Source organism: Oculina patagonica, chromosome 8 (assembly GCF_052425735.1).
Source record: "Oculina patagonica isolate OP01 chromosome 8, crgOcupat, whole genome shotgun sequence".
NCBI classification, from domain to species: Eukaryota; Metazoa; Cnidaria; class Anthozoa; order Scleractinia; family Oculinidae; genus Oculina; species Oculina patagonica.
In genome coordinates, this window is record NC_135765.1 from 4,043,188 (window position 1) to 4,064,139 (window position 20,952).

The 20,952-nt window shown below is 39.6% G+C and overlaps 3 protein-coding genes across 5 annotated transcripts in view; all 3 read left to right on the top strand.

Annotated features, from left to right (window-relative positions):
• The window catches only part of LOC144663400 (E3 ubiquitin-protein ligase TRIM45-like), a 173,183-nt gene that overhangs the window by 117,698 nt on the left and 34,533 nt on the right, over window positions 1–20,952 (top strand). The window lies entirely within an intron of this gene.
• Window positions 3,516–6,616, top strand: LOC144662308 (E3 ubiquitin-protein ligase TRIM45-like). The gene is made up of 2 exons (XM_078523092.1): window positions 3,516–3,780; window positions 4,596–6,616. The coding sequence occupies exons 1-2, from the start codon at window positions 3,589–3,591 to the stop codon at window positions 6,462–6,464; spliced, it is 2,061 nt and encodes a 686-aa protein (XP_078379218.1). The 5' UTR covers window positions 3,516–3,588; the 3' UTR covers window positions 6,465–6,616.
• On the top strand, window positions 9,849–20,800 carry LOC144662176 (E3 ubiquitin-protein ligase TRIM45-like). 3 transcript variants are annotated; one of them, XM_078522930.1, is made up of 3 exons: window positions 9,849–10,117; window positions 10,829–10,974; window positions 18,294–20,800. In XM_078522930.1, exons 1-3 carry the CDS (start codon window positions 10,072–10,074, stop codon window positions 20,784–20,786), a joined length of 2,685 nt encoding a protein of 894 aa, XP_078379056.1. In that variant the 5' UTR covers window positions 9,849–10,071; the 3' UTR covers window positions 20,787–20,800. The 3 variants fall into 3 exon arrangements, with proteins under 3 accessions (XP_078379056.1, XP_078379057.1, XP_078379055.1); XM_078522931.1 differs by lacking the exon at window positions 18,294–20,800 and adding an exon at window positions 12,654–14,671 and having other exon boundaries at window positions 9,862–10,117; XM_078522929.1 differs by lacking the exons at window positions 9,849–10,117; window positions 10,829–10,974 and adding an exon at window positions 16,485–16,813.

Genomic DNA, 20,952 nt, shown 5'->3' on the forward strand with positions numbered 1-20,952 from the left:
GGCCAGACCAAAACTGTTGTTAAGCCAAAAGTTTGGATTGAAAGTATAAGTCTAGCACACAAAATGTCAACATTTCTTATGAGGTTTGCTGCTTAAATTCCAAGGAATTTGTCTGGGTCAAAACTTTTGGAGAACTATTGTTTGTATAATGCTTCATAAACAGAAAAGGTGGCCAGCTTTTGTTCTTAATTAGTGTTTTTCCTAGTGAACCCATTCAAGAAGTTGCACACATCTGTAAGTCAGTTCATTTACACAATAAGGTTCATCTAGCAAATATCTCTTGCTATCTATTTCACAGAATCCCAGTCTAAGCAACCTAACTGTTACACGTTGAAGACAAAGAAGTAAAGATCAATGACTGAAAGAACATGCACGTAAGTCAGTTGAATATGCTGTGTCTGCAGTCCAGCCAAGATTCCTGTCTCTACTGAGAAGATCAAGTGACCAACAACTGGTTTCTCCTCACATTGTTAGTCCATTGTCCATCAGTCAAGTGTTGGGAACAAAGACAATCATCAACTGGGGGATACTATCTTGATAAACCACCAAATTCTTACAATGAACATTAATAGAAGTTTATAGGAATTAGTAAGGAGAATTCTAAATGATGTAAAGAAGCATAAGTAAGCAGCATCTCAATTGGGAAAGATCTTAATTGCATTTACTTTCAATACACATTCACGTACCTTGTGACTATGAAACCAGTTTCGCCTTGACCTCTTCAGTTGGTTGCCATAATAGATTTGAATCTAGGATGACTTCATGTAACCATGCATGGAATCTAAGCCTTGTTACCAGCTTCCAAATGACAACAACTAGTTTATAAAATAACCAACAGAAACATTGATAACAGTACTATAATACAAAAAATAATATTTATAAATACTTTAAGAAAAAGATGAGCAGCAAAATTACATAACGTTTTGATGACAGCAAGCCATACACATTTACATTTGAAAATTTTACAAATGTAAATTTGCAGGGTTAAACGTTCATCAAAACCTTATGTAGTTTAATCGCTTGTCTTATTCTTAATGTATTTATTCAAAATCCTTAGTTGTTAGAAATAATTACTAAATTTACTTTAAATATAATTTAAAAATAAAATTAAGATAAAAAATAGATAAAAACAGTTTGGAACTTGATATCGAGGTATATTTTTCATACGTTGTTATGTGAAGTCATCCCAAATTCAACTCAAGTGGCAACCAACTGAAAAGGTCACAGGCAAAACTAGCTTTGTAGTTGCATATTTCATGTGAATGTGTGTTGAAATTAAATGTAATTGTATGGTCATTCCTGATTGAGGTACTTACTTGTAAATCAAATTTTTACTAGGATATTTACATAGCCAATAAATTCTAGGATCCTTTATTCAGGAAACTCAGAAATTGTAACAGATGAAATATCATGTGGAGGGTAGCAAAGGGGCATTGTTATCCTGTTTTACTCACAAATGTTAACTAAATTCTTGTGTCACCTGTACTAAAGAAACAGGAGAATTGATGATTCGCGTATCTTTTATAACTATTTTCACACATAACAGTAAAATTTGCGCCCTATTTTCATGCATCTCAGTCTAGTTTTTGCCCGTTTCATGTGTCACACACAAACCCTTTGCTACCCTCCATGGAGAGGTCATTTTTTTCATTTCTTTATTTAATGTTATTTTTATGTAAATCTTTTTTATTCGCTATTTCACCTCTCGCCTCGAATAGCTACGCTACTTGCAGAAGATGGACAACATTGTAAAAATTATTGAGTAAAATAAAGTTAATTATTTTTGGTGTCGGTGTTGTTGTTGATTCCAATGAAAATAAAGTTCAAGTTGTACCTAAAACTGTCTGAATTGTATTTTGAGTATTTTTCCAACGTTTTGTACCAAAACGACTTTGTACCAAAACGACTATCTCAAAACATAGTCCATAACTTCTGAACGGAGGCTGTGTGTTCCCTGTGAGCGCCTGTAGGTTAGAATTCCTGGGAGATTTTGACATATTTTTGAGGTATTACATTTCTAATTTCATGGTGGCTGTTTGTTACCTGGGGGTCTCCCTATAATGGCCTATACAGCTAGGCTCTGCCGGAAAGGGGTTACCTTTTTCAGGCTTATGGTATATAAAAGGACAGGGATTTTACAAGTTTAGGTATATGGAAGGGTGGGAAATCTGTCATTTGAAGTGCCTTTATTAAAAATATTTTGAAATGCACCTTGTGGCTACATAAAAATGACAAGGGGTACCTTTTCTGTGAAAATGGGACAAAAGGGTAAGGGTTAGACCTCGGGTGGAGCCTACCTGTATGAAACTTTTTTGAGCGCCCCCTTCCCCTGGGGTCTGTTTATAACTAAGTAGTACATGAAGAATAGGTGCCAAAATGTATAGGGTTTGAGCCATTTTGGTCTGAAAGAATGAATGAATAAATAAATGAATGGATGAATGAATGAACAAATAAATAAATAAGTAAAATAATTATTGATCGTTATCATTCATCTGTCCATATATATAACAAGAAGGATTTTTATGTTGATAACTTAAAGCCCTTATCCAGAGTTGTAACCCAAGCAGTTCCTGTGTAGGGTCAGGTTATTGGGTCAAGTTTGAAATGGGGTATGCGTAGGGTAGGAAAATATCTCATTTAGTACAACTGCTCTCGCCTTCGCATAGGCTTCTGCGTGGGGAGATTGGGGTCATTGGGAAAGGGCCCTTTATCTTTGCTGCCTATCCTCTACCCATTCCCTATCCATCGCTCCCTGTGCACCTTCTATTCCCCGAAAGGCCCTTCAGTACTTCTTAAGCGTACAACAATCTCTTCGAAAGGAATAAGTATAAATTCAACGATGAGCAGAGGTGGGGGAGCGTTTTGGAACGTAAGGGGACTAAGACTGTCTCGGAAACACTCGGCAGGTTTTCATATTTGGAGCATTTTTTTTTTTTCATTCCAGCAACTTTTTGTTTTCTGAGCAGTTTCTAGACCGGAGATTTCCAAAGATTCTCCTATTGTTGTTCGAAGACCATACGAACGTTTCCGAACATTTTTAAACTTTTCCAAGGAAGTTTCGAAAATATTTGAACTCGCTTACGAGACGAAATATCTCGATGACAAACCGATTTTAGCTAATTTTACGCTGCGCTCGCGATATTTTCGGGAATTTCGGCACCAAAACGTGGGGGCGCGCGCTGAGGCCCCCCCAAATTTTCGTGTTTTTTTTCTTGGGGGGGGGGGGGAGAGATACGACCTTTTTAGGGAATAATTTTCTACTTTAAAACGTACGTAAATTTGTAAAAAAAAAAATTTGGACTGGGATTTGGAAAATCGGGAAGCAATAACCTGGGAAATGGGATTTGTGTAGAATTTGAGCTGGGGCATGGGAATCTCGTCGAAAGGACCGTGGGCCCTGGGGACGACTTCGCCTTTCGGAAGCGCGCGAAGACTCTATCTGTCACGTGACGAGGAAATCCGTAGTCAGGTTGCGGTTATTTTGGGGATTTTGGAGGAAAGAGAAATTCAAGAGGCTAAAAAAGTGAGAATTTCTCTTCAGCTTTTACAGATAAAATCTATTTCTGCCCGGAAAGAAACATCTAAACGATGGCGAAAGCTTCATCTTCAGCAGAGAAGTTTATGAAAGAGTTGGAATGCGCGATTTGTTTGGAGCAGTACAAAGATCCTAAAGTGCTGCCATGTCTTCATTCCTTCTGTAAAACATGTCTAGAAGGACTGTTACCCAAAGAAGGACTGGCGTGGAGAGTAGATTGTCCATCGTGCAAGGGTATTGTCGAGGTGAGTTTGCCCAGCTTGGCGAAGCGCTTTGCTGAAATTGTGACCAATTTTCTCTTGGTTTCCTTCTGCACCCGGTTTCCGCCCCCCAATATATTTATAGCACTTGTAGGAAGTGAAGCGCGCGAATTTGTGATATTTGTTTTGTTTTTTTCGATCATCCATAATAAACTTCGAGGATAGGTTATCCGCCTTACTGATTTGCGTTTTAGTTTACGTTTGGGGTAAATTTTGTACAGTCAGTCTGTATAGTGCCTTGTTTCCGGGGCAGTTTCCAGTTTAGTTTCTTATCATATAATCTACTTGTCTTTGTTGGCGGAAATTTCTGAGTTTTATTTCAAATACAGTCCTCCATGTTCGACCAATAAAATGTGCAGAGCTTGACTGCTTTAGCCAAGTATATAAAATTTGTTTACATTTTTGCGAAGCCTTCTGTGTTCTGTCGACCAATTTCCTGTCTGTTGGCTTTGCAGTCAGATCATTTAGGCACTAGCAGTAAACTTGCGTTATGTGCATAAGCCCTTTTTGTGGTTTTTCCCGTTTTGAGGTTTAATTGAAAATAGTGACTCCAGAAGTGCTTTAAGGCAGTGATGGAGGGGGGAGGGGGAGGGAGGTTCACAAGAGGGAGGGGGTGGGGGTTGTTGGGCCTTTTCATACACCCATAAGGGGGAGTGGAGAGGCAGAAAGTTATTTATTTCTTGTGGCCTTATATTTTGTCAAAAAGTAGGTACCCCCTCCCGAGAAAGCCTTTTCCAGGTCCACCACTGATGCTATATATACTAGGGTTACATTTTTTTTTCTTTTTGTATTGTACACAGATTCCTAAAGGAGAGGTGGATTTACTGCCTGCCAATTTCTTTCTCAACAATCTGTCATCCATGGTTGCCCTTCACTTAGAATTAGAAAGAAGTAATTTTGGATGTGATAGCTGTGACAATGTTGATGCCGCTATCAACAGATGTGCCACATGTCGCCAATTCCTTTGTGACATTTGCACTGCTGCACATAAACGAGGGCGTGGCACAAAAACTCATCGAGTGATGACTCTTGAAGAAGCCAGAGAGGAGGGACCCATGGCTGTTGTGCGTCCATCCTTTTGCAAAGAGCACGAAGGAGAGATGCTGAAGCTGTTCTGTGAGACATGCGATGAAGCTGTTTGCCGAGATTGCACAATCATTAAGCACCGTGATCACAAGTGTACTTTCGTCAAGGATTCCTTTGGAAAGGAAAAAGACATTGTCATGAAAATTCTATCTGAAACAAAAACAAAATTGACCATACTTCAGGATGCTCTGAATGGCGTTTTAGAGATGAAGAGAAGCGTGCAATCTCGCGCAGAACAGACTGCGCAAAATGTCACAAACTGTTTTCGTGACTTGACAGCTAGCCTTAATACACGCCATGATGAGCTGATGAATGAAGTTGAAGAACTCAAAAAAGCTAAATTGAAGTCTCTGGAGATCCAGCAAGAGGAATTAGAAATGGCTGTGGGAGTTGTACAAAACAGTGTTGGATTCACAGAGAAAGCCTTTAAACATGGAAGTGAAGTTGAGATTTTGAACATGCGTAAGCAGATGTCCAGTAGATTACGAGAATTGAATGAAACTAAATGGCAGCTAAAACCATGTGCTGATGATGCTGTGAAGTTTGAAGCTGACGACCAATTGAAACAAGAAGTTGCAACTTTTGGTCTAATTACTAATGTTGTGACACATGCTGGCGCATCGACGATAACCATGGGACATGGATCGGAGGGATTAATGTACAACACGCTGTGTGGACAGCCCATTGAATTCACCATCATTGCTAAGGAGCGGAATGGACAAAAACGAACGGAAGGAGGTGATCCTTTTACAGCGTGTTGTATTGATGGCACCGATGTTAAAAATTTAGATGTAAAAGATTGTGGAGATGGTTCCTACACTTTTTCGTACACTCCAATGAAAGAAGGCCAGTTTAAACTGGTTGTGAAGCTGATGGGACGTGATGTGGGGGAAGGCCCTTTCTCTTGGTCTGCTGAGAGGTGGCGTCTTTTGTGTATTTCAGGTAACAGTGAAGGACAGATACAGCTAACTGAAGAAAATTTGACAGCACGGTTAAAGCAGGGGGCATCAGGTTTTACTCGTGGAAACGGAATCGCTTATTGTAAAACTGGGTTCTCATTTTCATCATCTGGTAATTCTGTAAGTACATGTTCCTCCAGCTCGGTATTTAATGGTGCTTCCCAAGGCTTCCAGTTTGAACGTTCACACAGTCATGGTAGTACCAGCCGGCCATTTGGTGCAAACAGCTGGCCCTATGTCGTGAGTTCTGTTTGCTTCAGCACTGGAAAACATTCATGCAAAGCAAAACTAATAGGCAAAATCCAAGAGGGATTTAGTTTTGGCATCATTACTACCAGCAGGGGGTCGCATGGTACGCTGGCCAAACTAGGAAACTGGTGGTTGTGGAACTCAACACGAATGAAGCATTTGTTGTCTTCTTCAAATATCGACGTCCAAGAGAGCACTATTAACCACTGTGCAAGCAGTGACATCATTGAAATGTACCTAGACTGTGAGGCTGGTACCCTTAAGATGTACAATCAGCGCACTAAAGAGTCAGACATCTGGCATGGAGTTGAGGGAGATGTTTGTCCAGTGTTTCACATGACCACAGATGGAGATCAGGTTTCTTTACTACTGTAAGCCAAGTTATAATCTTTAACCTTTTTCAAAAGACCTGACATCAACTTTGAAATTCTCCTTATGTATCTCCATACAAATCACAATAGTGCAAGTTGGGAGAAGTTACCCTGGGAGGTATTTGTGTATAGTACTGATAGGGATTCTCATTTTTTATCTACAGTAGAACCCCAGTAACTCGACCTCGGATAACTCGAACAACCCCGCTAACTCCAATAAAATTCCATTTCCCTTGGATTTGACACTATTTTTCAGTCATTTTTACTCGGTTAACTTGAACTCGGATAACTCGAAAACCCCGCTAACTCGAACTAAATTTCGTTTCTCTTGATCAAAGTTTGGGTCAAATTTACCTCGATAACTCGAATTCCGGTTCTTGCAACTCGCCACGGATGTCCATTGATTAGAGCAACGAACAGATCACGTGTTTGACAGCCATTTTCCACTATTATCATAAGAATGTATGATCGTGTTAGAGTTTCTGTTGAGATAAGTTCAATTTGCAATGTACTGTAAACTGAAGTGCTGAAAAATCAGTAAACTATCAATTATTAACTTGGCAAATTAAATATTCAATCGACCCCGATAACTCGAAACCCCGCTAACTCGAACTGTTTTTCGTTTCCCTTCAGAGTTCAAGTTACTGGGGTTCTACTGTACTTTAAGGAGTTGAGAATAATTTGTAGTACTTATTCAACGTATATTCCATTTCAATTAAATATTTAGTTTCTATTGGTACTGGTGAAAGAAAGGGGTCAATAAATTGTCCCTCAAAATTTTGCAGTTCTTGCAAAATTAGGCTTCCTGCTCAGAATGCTCGCAAAATTTAAGTTGGTGACTTGTTTGCTTGTGCTCGCATATTTTACAAGTGCTCTCATGCTTGGTGTTTAGTGAAAAAGTGCTCCTAGCTTGCAAGGCTAACTTTTGTCATTGATGCAAAATTTTGTGCTTGCAAAGAAAAATGCTGTGCTCTTATGCTCGCAAAGATTCTAAGGGAATGTTAATCAAAGTAGGTCAAAAACAGTCGATGAGTAGTCCCTCCTGTTTTTTTGAAGAGTCCATCGAGCGTGAAGCGAAAAAATAAATGATTGCGCGAAAAATGGAGTTGAGGCGGGGCGGTCATTTATTTTTTTGCTTCACATTCGAAAAAAAAAAGAAAAAAAAATAGGGACTGCCCGTAGTCTAAGTCAAAAATATTTTCCAAAATAAGTGGTCAAAAATGAAATTGATACAGTGGAATCCTGATTTCTTGACCCTCCAAGGGAAACAAAAATGATGGTTAAAGAATTAAATTAGGAGTTAAAGTAATTGAAAGTGATATTGCACTGTTTGACTTATAAAGTGAAGCAAACTCTATCAGTGTCCACAAAATATGCTATTTTCTAAAAATCTCCAGGTGTCAATTATATTGGAAACTTACATAGATTAGCTCAGGTGGTTGTGGGCCACTTAATCTGGCTTTGACATCTACCTTTTAGTTTGTTTGTAGTGACATTTAATGTGGAGGGGATAGGGGGCTCTGAATCTCCTGCCTCATGTACCTTTAACTCCCCCTTCCTGTACCTTTTACTCCCGCCCCTTTCGAAATATAACAAAATGTTATAAATGTTAAGTCATATTCTCTCAGTTCCTGGCACCTTAGGAATCCTGCTTCCTGCCTTCCCTTCTCCCTTCTCCCGCTTCCCCCCCCCCCCTGTCCCCCTCCACTTTAATATATTGTTTTGTGGAATGAGGAAGAAAAATACTCCATAAATTTAATTTAGATTGCCAGGTTGATTCTCCCTTCTGTTTTTATGATTTACAAGTTAACAAGTACCTAAATACACTGTGAGCTTCACACCTCACCAGTGGAATCTGATAGTTAACAGCTGTATATAAAACTTAACAAATATAGATAAAAATAATACAGAAAACCAATTACGAAACCAGTTTTTGCTATTTCCAGTTATAATAAAAAATAATACAGAAAACCAATTAGGAATTTATTTTTTGCTAGTTCCAGTAATGTTTTAGTCACATTTCTACAATAATTTTACGCCTGAAAGTTGGGAAGAAAGGGTGTAGCAAGCATATTCATGACATCCCCTTCCTCCTTTCAGTGTTGAGCCCTTTGCATGATAAATTAAGGTTGGTTTATTAACTCTTTCACTTCTGGTAGAAAATCTCCAAATCTATTCTTTTGTAAAATTTTATTTGAAAATAAGTATTCAAAATAAAAACAAGGTAGATATATATTAAAGGACCTCAGAAATTTATATTATTTGTTCTTGTCTTTCGATTGATGGGTAGAATATTTCTTTGTTTTTAATTTAAATATACACACAAATAACAAATCAGCTGTGTAAAACTACATTTTGTCAGTATGAAATCTTGGAGGTTGAATCTCAGGTTAACTCTTGAGTGGATAGGGCTGGGAAGAGATTTTCTTAGGCTAGACAAATTCTGCCCTTAGGTTGGGGCATTTGAAAGGTTTGGTGGAAAATGTTCAATTTTAGCCAAAAACCGCTACCGCCCTTTTTCCATTGAACCTTTCAATTAGTTGGAGAGGGAAGTATCCAGATCCTTTATAGTATTTTCCTTGGCGGATATAAAGCTGCCACAAAGGAAAAAAATTACAGTAACCTAAAATTTGTAAAATTTTATGTAAGTGTGTCTGCCTTGTCTTCAGAGTGCTGAAAATCCTAGCTAGCAAGAGAACTGTAGCAATTATTTAAATCTTATCACCAATTCATGACTCCTAAGACATAACTGTTGCTATCAACGGTTGCATTTTTCACTGCTTTGAATCATGTTAGGGAACCTCAAGATTAGGAAACAAAAGTTCACTTCCACAGGTTGTGATAAGTGGAATTAATTATTTAAAAAATATCACTTTATTTTGTTTCTTATTTCAAGGCTTAATGATTGCTATCAATGTGATTGATGTAGTAAAAACACAAAAGTTAGCTGGGTTTGAACTTAGAGTTTGAGTGTTATTAAAAGGAGGCAGTAAGTTGCAATTGTCCGCAGTAAAGTAGAACTAAAGTAAGAGAGCTGGTCCCAAAAATAGGTACGAATAAATGACCAAAATAAAGGTTTATTACTTGTATTGTATTGTTATTCTGTCAGTGATACATGTGTGTAATATCAATATTTCTATATGCAATGTGATGTACAAAATTATAAATGTTTAGCACCATTGGCTGGCAATGGAAGGTGGAGCTACAGGTGAATAGTTCTATGCACGCATTGCGTTCCTTCATTGCGTACTTTTTCCCCCTTCCTCATTTCAGTACTGTCTAAATATTAAGCTTCTTTAGCTAGATGCCAGTGAACACACACAAGTTCCAAGTTGTCGCCGTTGTTTTTCTTCGACAAAGCCAGAAACTGGGCTAGCACAAGTAAACTTGCGGCCATAATCGCCCCCAACCCTCCCCGATCTTTTTGCATGCGTGCCAAAAATACATTTCTCACGTGACTGCAATTCCAAGAAATCACGCTTTCTGTGAATCGGAGTCGACTGTAGGTGTTGTCTTCGCGCGTAGCGATCAAGTTTTTAAAACTCTGTTCACTTCGAGGTGAGATTAGTCGATTACTTTCTGTTTTCAAAGACAAAAGAAACATCTAAACGATGGCTAAAGCTTCATCTTTAGCGGAGGACTTGACGAAGGAGTTAGAATGGGCTATTGCATAAAATTTTTGCTCCCGACCTGTTGAGGAACAGTGGAATTCTTTGGGGGTAAGGGCAAAAATCCGTGGATTTCCTTAGGCCGTCCCCTTTTTTTCTCCGTTTACCGTCGTCCGACCGACCCAAATTTTGGGGTTTTCCAAAAAAAAAAAATTGTGATATTAGAAAAAATTGCTATTCCAGCGGTTGTTGGAAAGTCGTGGATGCTTGCAGATCGCAAAAGAGTGTTGGTGGTTCATCTGTTTTCGCTTTTCTCGGCTGAGTTTAACCACTACATCGATCTTTTCTTTCTCCATTGCCGCCATGTTGATTTTGAGACCACGTTTCGTTGTTTCCAGGCTCTTAGTTTCAGCTTGCTCCTGATTTTTTTTTTAAGTTTTTTTTTTTTTGATCCGACCGACCGACCCAAAATTAGGAAACGCCTTCGACGGTAAACAGAGAAAAAAAAGGGGACGGCCTTAGGGGTAAGACAAAAATATAAGGGATTTCTTCAGGGGGAATGGGTGAAAAGTTATGGAATTCTTAGGAGTGAGAACGTGTTTCTAATGGAATTCGTGAGGGTTTAGCACATTTTCAAAGAATTTCATTGGGGTAAAAGGCATTTTAGACGTTTTTAACGGATTTCTTTGGGGGTAAGAATGAAAGGCCTGAAAAGACCTGTCCTCAACAGGGGGGGTGCGGATATTAAATGCAATAGCCCAATGCGCGGTTTGTTTGGAGCAGTACAAGGAACCTAAAGTTCTGCCTTGTCTTCATTCCTTCTGTAAAAAATGTCTGGAAGGACTGCTAACCAAGCAAGGACTGGCGTGGAAGATAAATTGTCCATCTTGCCGGATAAGTGTTGAGGTTGGTTTGTTAAAATGCTGTCAATCTGTAAACAGTTTGCACACCCTCTTATTCCTCCCCCGTCCATTGTCACCTTTTCCTTTTTTTTCTTTTTCTTTTTGAGGAAGTGAACTGATTGAATTTTGTCATCTTAGGACTTAGGGTATTGCCCATCAACTGCAATAATCTTGATAAGTACTAAACAATGGTACAAACAACATGTAAACCCTGCTCGTGGATTGATGGGTTTTGTCAGGGTGGGGAAGGCGGGGGGGGGGGGGAGTGGGGTGTTGAAAGAATGCTTTAAATTCTACTTTGTATGGGTACAGCTGTATGTGCCTCCCAAATGGATTTTATTATAAAGCTGTTTTTAGTGACAGATAATCACCTTTTCAATGTCAAGAATTTTGACTTTTCTGCTGTAAATTCAAATTGCACAAGTGGCTCATAACTCCTGGCGTTTAACTAGGAATTCTGTAGCATGTGGCTAGGAGTATTGCTACTTCCTTTATATGCAGTGTTCTCCCTAGGCTTTTGGGAAGGCCAGGGGGTATTCTGACTGTGATTTTCAAATGTCGAAACCTGACTTGTGGAACTTGTTCCCCACGTTACTGTCGCTTTTTTGTCTCTTTTCCAGATTAAGAAATGAACTTATTTACTTTGCGTCAGGCTTTAAGAAGCTTTTTGTTTCTGTTCCAAACATTACAACCCAAGTCGACTGAGTTCACCATTCTTCCAGGAACGCTGGAATTTCGTTTAGTTTCCCGCGTACAACACCTTAAAGTGCCGTTGTGTTCCTGCGACAATTTGATAAAGCCAGCTGTTATCCAACAAAACGAATGCATCACAGTTCTGAACATATATCTACATACTTTTATTTGAAAACAAAGGTCTATAAAGATGGCAGAACATATTAATGTGAGGATAAATCACTTTTGTAATCGTAGTAATGGTGAGCAAACTCAGTAAAAAAACACCAGTCAGTAGTGATTTCTTATTTGCTTATGGATAGGAATTCCCAGTTCCAGATTTCAAATTAAGGTTACGTTGGATTCAGTCTTCAATTTTTAAAGCCAGGCGGCAACAATTTTACTGTGAATTAAGCTAGGCGGCCCGCCTGGCCTTAAATAACTAGGGAGAACACTGATATGGGATGCTAGTTCATCGCAGGTTACTCCCCAACATGTTGACAGGTTGCCCTGGGCAACAATTTGCCGGTGCCCATTAATACTCCTGGTTGGAGAGAGGCACTTTGAGAGTAAAATACTTTTGATTGCAGCAAAGGCATCTTTGATTTTTGTTTAAGTAGTTTGCCTTTGACATTATTTTATCAAAGGTGTGACAAAGGTACAGTGAAATGTGACATTGACGCATGTCAAAGGTATGCAGCAAAAGTACTTTGATTCAAGTCAAATGTGTTAAAACTTCAGTGTGCATCAAATCCCTGTCAAAGGTGAAACCAAAGGACTTGCTTACCTGTGACATCTGTGTCAAAGATAATTGTCATACTTTGTCTTATTTTTGATTCCAATCAAAAGTGAGACAAAGCCAACTTCTTGTGCTGGCTGGTTAACTTTGGTTTCTCTGTGAGTGTTGTGGGAGATCATATCCTTTGCAATTATTATTTTTTCATTAAACATGTCTGGTATTTATCATGCAAAATATGATAAGCAGTTTTGTATCTTTTTTTTTGCCCACAGATTCCTCAAGGGCAAGTTGATTCGCTGCCAGTCAATTTCTTCCTCAACAATTTATTATCCATGGTTTCTCTTCATTCAGAACGAAGTAATGTTGAGTGCGATAACTGTGACAGTGGTGATCCTGCTGTCAACAGATGTACCACTTGCTGTCACTTCCTCTGTGAGTTTTGCACTGCTGGACATAAACGAGGACGCAGCACAAAAACTCATCATCTGATGTCTGTTGAAGAAGCCAAAGAAGAGGGTCCTCAAGCTGTTGTACGCCCATCCTTTTGCAAAGAGCATGAAGGAGAGATGCTGAAATTATTTTGCGAGACATGCGATGAAGCCATTTGCAGAGACTGTACAATTGTTAAGCATCGCGAGCACAAATACAACTTTGTCAAAGAAGCTTTTTTAAAGGGGAAAGCAAGTGTGTCAAAAATTCTGTCAGAGACAAAAACAAGAGCATCCTCACTTAAGAAGGCATTAGATAGTGTTTCAGAAATGAAAAAAAGTGTCAACTCTCATGCAGAACAGACCGTGGAAGACATCACTTTCTATTTAGAAGAACTAACAAAAGATCTAAATATTCGCTGGGGAGAATTGATTCAATGGGTAGAAGAACTTAAAGAAGCTAAATTACAGTCTTTAGATGTCCAGCAAGAAGAATTAGAAACAGCTTTAAGGAGTGTACAAAGCGGTGTGGAATTTACAGAAAGGGCTTTTGAAACTGGTAGTGAAGTTGAGTTTTTGAACATGCACAAGCAAATGTCCAGCAGGTTACAAGAATTGAACTCAACTCAGTGGCAGCTAGAACTATGTGCTGATGATGCCATGAAGTTCAAAGTTGATGACCAATTGGAACAAGACATTGCAACATTTGGTGTCATTACTAATGTGGTCACTCATGCTGGTACTTCAACCGTAACTATGGGACATGGATCAGAGGATGTAATGTACAGGACACTGTGTGGACAGTCAGTTGAATTCACAATTACTGCTAAAGAACGGAATGGTAGGAAACGGACAGAAGGAGGTGATGTATTTGTAGCAATATTCAGCCATGATGACGTTAATATGCAACCATTAAAGGTGCACGATTGTGGAAATGGTACATACATTTTCTGCCACACTCCGAACCAAACAGGCCAATTTAAATTGTCAGTGTTGGTGATGGGTGATCATGTGCAGGGAAGTCCTTTTACTTGGTTTGTTAGGAATTGGAATCTGGTGAGCATTCCTACAGAAAACAGTGAGGGCCAAGTACAACTATCTGAAGAAAACCTGACAGCCAGGTACATCTATAAGGACACTCGTACTAATACTTCTGGATCTCGTAATGCTTCATTTCGAAATCAATCACCGTTTCTTGCAGAGCCATATGGGAACCCCTATAAACCATGCCGTGTGTCTCAATGGGATTCACAGGCCAGAAGAACTAACAGACAGTCAGTGTATGTTGTGGGTTCTGTTTCTTTCAGTGGTAACAGATGTTTCTGGAAGGCCAAGCTATTAGGCAATGTCTCCAAGGGTTTTAGTTTTGGGGTCATTGCAACAAGCAAGGCATCAGATGGTACAGTCTCCCTGAAGACATCAGGAAACCGGTGGGTGTGGAATTCAAACAGCAAGCATCTGTCTTTATCATCAAATGTCCAAAAGAGCAGCATCACCAACTGTGCAAGCAATGACATCATTGAAATGTACCTGGACTGTGATAATGGGACACTTATGATGTATAATCAACGTACCAAACAATCAGACACCTGGGGCGGGGTAACAAAGGGAGTGTGTCCAGTATTTGAGATGACCACAGATGGACATCAGGTTTCTTTGAAAGTTTGAGACTAAAAATGTCAACATACAATTTGTAGTAAATAATAAAGATGGTAAATTTTAAGCTTGGTAATAAATAATGAAGATGAGGTGTTCAACATGACTCGAGCATGGGACATTGGCGGGACAAAGAAAAATTCTGAGTCCCCGAAGGGAATTGAACCCATGGCCTCCCAGATACCGGTTGGGCTCTCTAACCAACTGAGCTACGAGAGACTCCTTGTGAGCTGGGCCATTTTACTTTTATTGAACACCTCATTTTTTATTATACAATTTATTTTTAATTAATCTGCACTTCTTACTACTGGTAACAGTACTACATGTACATTGTTGGTTAATTGATTATTCAATGTGGCTGTCTATTCATTCAAGAAAATATGCCAAAAGAAAGATCGAAGGGGTCAATCCCTGGCCATGGACGTTGTGTTCTGTTCTGAGGGTGCGCGCAGGCATGAAAAACAAAATGGCGGAGGATCGTGGTGGAACAAGAGCCATTCCTCAATTTAGTGTGGCATTCAGTGTGCTTCCTGCATTACCCTTGAACAAATAAATTCCATGCAGTCACTCGGGATAGATAGTCACTGTTATATATAATGGCCCTCATTCTTCATCATAAATGTTTACCTGCCCCCCCTCCCCTTCGCAATCCAAATGTTTTTCAATGACCCCCCCCCCAAAAAAAACAAAAACAAAGTGAAATTGCTGTCGATTGCATCTACCTGTGAACGCACGCGCCAAAAACATGTTTTCAAATGATGTCAAACGTCAGCATTTCAGGTGTCAAAATTTGAAGTTTAGCAGACCGTAACGGCAACTTTCGCGACGAAAGTTCAACACATTGCGGTTTCCAAATGGCGGAAAGATTAGATATAGAAACTTCTTCTGAGAAACTGATGCTAATCTGTGTCGATATGCATACACAGGTTCACTTGAATCATTTTAGTGTAAAGTTTCGCCCGTTCTCAGTGCTTATGGTGAGTATTTTGAGTGCAAAAGTTCGCGTTTCGGTCTGCTAAACTTCAAAGTTTGACACCTAAAACGCTGACGTTTGACGTCATTTGAAAACATGTTTTTAGCGCGTGCGTTCACAGGTAGATGCAATCGACAGTAAAATCTATTATAAGCCTTGTGTCTAAAGAATGTATCAATGTACAAAAACCACATCCCTTAAATAGCTGACATTGCCTCTGTTACGCCGGTAAACTTGGTGTTTATCGGTTCCAAAGTGCAGCAAAACGAATAAAGAACTTAGAAAACTCTTGACTCGTTCGTGGTTTATTTCAACTCCCATTTCTCTTCGCTTTACAAAGATTTCAATGTCTCGTGATAACCGCATGGTCACCAAATATGGAACACCTGGCTCGCTGGAACCGGAAATATCAAATAAATTTATATGGGGGGTCATTTTCTACTCGTCACACCTCAACTGTTTATTGTGTATGCTGCCTGTTAGTATGGGTTGATTGCATCTGTAACCAATAATCTGTTGGGTTGAGTTAATGGCGTTAAGGTACATAACAAAGTAGGGGGGTCCTGGGGCATGCTCTCCTGGGAAAATTTTTAAATTTTCAGAACCCCAAGAATGTTATTTTGGGCATTCTGGCAAGATTTTTTACTATTACAGAAGCCCTCATTACAACACTTAAAATTACAATTATTTTCAGTGACCCCCCCTTACAGACCATATATTTTGGCGACCCCCCTTTAAAGCCACCCCCCCTCCTCATAAAAAATGAACGGTCCTGTTTCATGTTTTTAACATTTGTTAGTTTTAGCTAGATGCCAGTGACCACACACAAGTTTATATCAGAGCTGCCCCTTTTGTTGTTCTTCGACAAACAAACCCAGAAACGTCTCCAAAAACTGGAAAATGCTATTGCTCAGGGAACATACCTGTGCAGGTGAACCTTGTCGCGTCCTAATAATCGCCCCCACCCCTCTACTTCTCTTTTTTATGCGTGCGTGTGCCAAATGCGATCACGTGACTTCAATTCTAGGAATCAGGCTTTCCGTGAATCACAATCGCAGTTGACGAAAGGTGTTATTTTCATTGTATTGAACAAGTTTGATAGACACCTTTCGCTTTAAGCGTATTTGTAGGTTGCATAGTCGATTCTCTTTGTGTTTTCAAAAGCAAAAGGAACGTGTAAATGATGGCTAAAGCTTCATCTTTGGCAAAAAACTTGGCAAAGGAGTTAGAATGCGCGGTTTGTTTGGAACAGTACAAGGAACCTAAAGTTCTGCCATGTCTTCACTCCTTCTGTAAAAAATGTCTGGAAGGATTGCTAACTAAGCATGGATTGGCGTGGAAGATAAATTGTCCATCTTGCCGGGCTAGTGTTGAGGTTAGTTTGTTAAAATGCTGTGAATCTGTGAACAGTATGTATACCCTCTTTTCCCTCCCCCTGGTATCCGGTCACATCGTTCCAAGGTTACTTCGTTCCAAGTCACATCGTTCCAACTTTCGGTCAGATCGTTCCAAAAAAAAGTTACTTCGTTCCAACTAAAAGTTACTTCGTTCCATCGAAAGATTCGATCGTTCCAAAATAAAAAGTTAGATATAAAAGACGATCCAAGTCAAGAAAAGTAGATGTTAATAAACACACAAACAAACAAACAAAACGGCTCCTTTAGGCCATCCCAATAAAATGTTTCGTTTCCCATCGCCCCGTCTCTTGTGATGGTGGGTCGGTCGGTCGGGCAAAAAAAAAAAAAAAAAGAATGAGCACTTGAAGGATTCTGGGTTCCAGCAAAGGCTGGGCTGCTAGGTGAGAAAGCCTGATTACAAAGTCAACTCGAAAACGTGGTCTTTTTGTTCGTTATTCCTTATCAAATGTCTAAACAGTCTTTAAATAACGTAGTATCGATGTCTATTAAAGACAGACATCATATCATACCAACTGTATGCTTGTAAATTGAAGTCCTTGCTTCTTGGACTAGTGATCTAGTGAATCTGGATTTTTTTTTTTTTTTTACTTTTCGAAAAAAATGGGTCGGTCGGGCGATGGGAAACGAAACATTTTATTGGGATGGCCTTAGGAGCCACCAAATAAAATGAAAGAAATGACCAACATCGAGTAGTAATGTTTTCGATAATGTTTTCTTATAAACATTCTCTTTATGAAATTAATATAACGTTCTGACTTTTCGAAGGAACGAAGTAACTATTAGTTGAAACGAAGTAACTTTTAGTTGGAACGAAGTGACTTTTTTTTGGAGCGATCTGACCAAAAGTTGGAACGATGTGACTTGGAACGAAGTAACCTTGGAACGATGTGACCGCAATTCTCCCCCCCCCCCCCCAATGCCCCGTTTCCCATTTAGAATTCCTGAATCGAGGACGTAAACCGATTAAAATTTCACATCTTAGGGTATTGACTGTCAACTGCAATCTTGATTTGAGAAGTAATAAACAATGATAATAACAACATGTAAAGCGTGCTTGTGGATTGATGGGTTTTGTTGGGGGGAGGGGGGGGGGGGTTAAGACTGCTAAATAGTACTTTTCACTCTATTTATGGATACAGCTGTGTGGTCAACCTGCAGGGAGACAACAATAAATGAGGAATTGAATAAATCAATAAAAGAATATTAATTACTCCATGGTTCCGTTCCTTTCCTGTGTTGTTTTTCTCATGCGTAGACGATTAAGACACGACAGCACTGTTGTCATATGCTGAGCTGTCTTGTGCGCGAGTGGATCTCAGATATGCTAATTTTCTCCCATCATAATAATTGTTATAATAAAGTTAGTGGAGTCATTTGCAAGTGTCTGGAATTTATTATGCAAAGTATAATACGATGTACCCTTTTTATTGCACACAGATCCCTCAGGGACAAGTTGATTCACTGCAGGTCAATTTCTTCCTCAACAATTTATTATCCATGGTTTCTCTTCATTCAGAACGAAGTAATGTTGAGTGTGACAACTGTGACAGTGGTGATCCTGCTGTCAACAGATGTACCATTTGCTGCCATTTTCTTTGTGAGTTTTGCAGTGCTGGACATAAACGAGGACGGAGCACAAAAACTCATCGGCTTATGACTCTTGAAGAAGCCAGAGTAGAGGGACCCATAGCTGTTGTTCGCCCATCATTTTGCCAAGAGCATGAAGGAGAGACACTCAAACTATTTTGTGAGACATGTGATGAAGCTATATGTCGAGATTGCACAATTGTCAAGCATCGTGATCACAAGTACACTTTTGTGAAGGATGCCTTTGCAAAGGAAAAAGACATTGTAATGGAAACCCTTTCAAAAACTAAAACAAAAGTGTCTGCGCTTCAGAATTCTCTTGTTACTATTTCAGAGATGAAGATAAGCAGTCAATATAATGTGGGACAGACAGTGCAGGATGTCATAAAATGTTTTAATGACTTGACAGCTAGCCTTAATACACGTTGTGTTGAGTTGATTAATCAAGTAGCAGAACTTGGGAAAACTAAACTGAAAGTTCTAAATGTCCAGCATGATGAACTGGCAACAGCCTTAGGAATTGTACAAAGTAGTGTTGAATTCACAGAAAAAGCTTTTAAAAATGGAAGTGAAATTGAGATTTTAAACATGCGTAAGCAAATGTCCACTAGATTACAAGAATTGAATGCAGCTGAATGGCAGCTAGAACCATGCGCTGATGATGTTGTTAAGTTTAAAGGTAACGACCAACTGAAACAAGACATTGCAACTTTTGGTGCCATTACTGATGTGGTGACACATGCTGGCGCATCGACGATAACCATGGGACATGGATCAGAGGGTGTAATGTACAATACACTTTGTGGACAGCCAATTGAATTCACCATCATTGCCAAGGGGCGGAATGGACAAAAACGAACGGAAGGAGGTGATCTGTTTGTAGCCGGTTGTACATGTGGTGACGATAAAGAAACTGCAGTTCTTAATGTGAGAGACTGTGGGGATGGCACCTACACTTTTTTGTACACTCCACGCCAAGAGGGCTGGTTTGAATTGCATGTATATGTGATGGGTCAAGCTGTGCAGGGAAGTCCTTTTACTTGGTTTGTCGAGAAATGGAATCTCATGAAAAGTTCTTCAGGAAACAGTGAAGGACAGATTCAGCTATATGAAGGAAAGCTAGTAGCTCAGTACATTAGCATTAGTACATTAGGAAACTCCCAACCTAATGCTGCAGTGCATTCAGTTAAGTTTAAGAGCTCACTTTCTGGAGGTGTACGTCTTACTAGCCTAAGGCCAGTTGTAAGGAAAAGTGTTGAATCAGATGTGTTTGGCCAATCTACTTCAAGTTCTGTTTTTGTTGACCCACCATTTGGCAAGTCTGCTTCAAGTTCATGTTATTTACCATCACATGGCCAATCACAGTTTAACCGACCTGCCGCAAATTCATTTGATGTTCCACTTAAACCACCGGTGCTTGGCCAATCTGCTTCAAGTGCAGTTGGTCCAGGAAAGCAATCAATGTTTGGCCAATCTGTTAGAAGTTCAGTTGATCCACCACTAGTACAGCCAACATCAGTTGGCCAAGGTTTATTTACTCCACCACAACAACCATTGTTAGGCCAGCCTACATTTATTGGCCAATCTGCTTCAAGTGCAGTTGGTACTGGACAACAACCGTTGTTTGGCCAATCTGTTAGAAGTTCAGTTGATCCACCACAGGTACAGCCAACATCAGTAAGCCAAGGTTTATTTACTCCACCACAACAACCATTGTTAGGCCAGCCTACATTTATTGGCCAATCTGCTTCAAGTGCAGTTGGTACTGGACAACAACCGTTGTTTGGCCAATCTGTTAGAAGTTCAGTTGATCCACCACAGGTTCGGCCAACATCAGTAAGCCAAGGTTTAGTTAGTCCACCACAGCTAACCTTGTTTGGCCAAACTACAATTGCTGCTGGCCAATCTGCTTCAAGTCCAGGTGTTTTGCCTCTTGGTACTACATCACAGCTTCATAATCTTGACAGACAGCTGTATGTTGTCGGCTCTGCTAGTTTTAACGCTGGCAAACATTTATGGAAAGCAAAATTATTAGGCAATACTTCAGACGGTTTTAGTTTTGGCATCATCAACACTGGTGCACTGGCCAAAGCAAACTGGTGGGTGTGGAATTCAAAATTCCACGAGTTTCCTTCGTCATCCAATCAATTGCAATATCGAAGCATGATTACTGACTGTGCGAGCAATGACATTATTGAAATGTATCTGGACTGTGATGCTGGCACTCTTATGATCTACAGTCAACGCACCGAAGAGTCAGACATCTGGCATGGAGTGAGAGGAGGTGTTTGTCCAGTGTTTCACATGACTACGAATGGTGATCAGGTTTCTTTACTACTGTAAGGCTTTTACAAAACTCAGAAATTATATAATAGGAATTTGATAATCAGTTATGAAAGGCAGTACACATGTCATGCAAATGACATATGTACTGTTACTGTTTGTCGTTTCCCCCTTTAATAAAGTTGATTGAAATGACATCTATGGCTGACGTGATTCACAGCCAGCA

Coding starts and splice junctions, on each gene's coding strand:
- LOC144662308 (XM_078523092.1), top strand. CDS start 3,589: ATGGCGAAAGCTTCATCTTCAGCAGAGAAGTTTATGAAAGAGTTGGAA. Junction 3,781..4,595: donor CGTGCAAGGGTATTGTCGAG/GTGAGTTTGCCC, acceptor TATTGTACACAG/ATTCCTAAAGGAGAGGTGGA.
- LOC144662176 (XM_078522929.1), top strand. CDS start 16,619: ATGATGGCTAAAGCTTCATCTTTGGCAAAAAACTTGGCAAAGGAGTTA. Junction 16,814..18,293: donor CTTGCCGGGCTAGTGTTGAG/GTTAGTTTGTTA, acceptor TATTGCACACAG/ATCCCTCAGGGACAAGTTGA.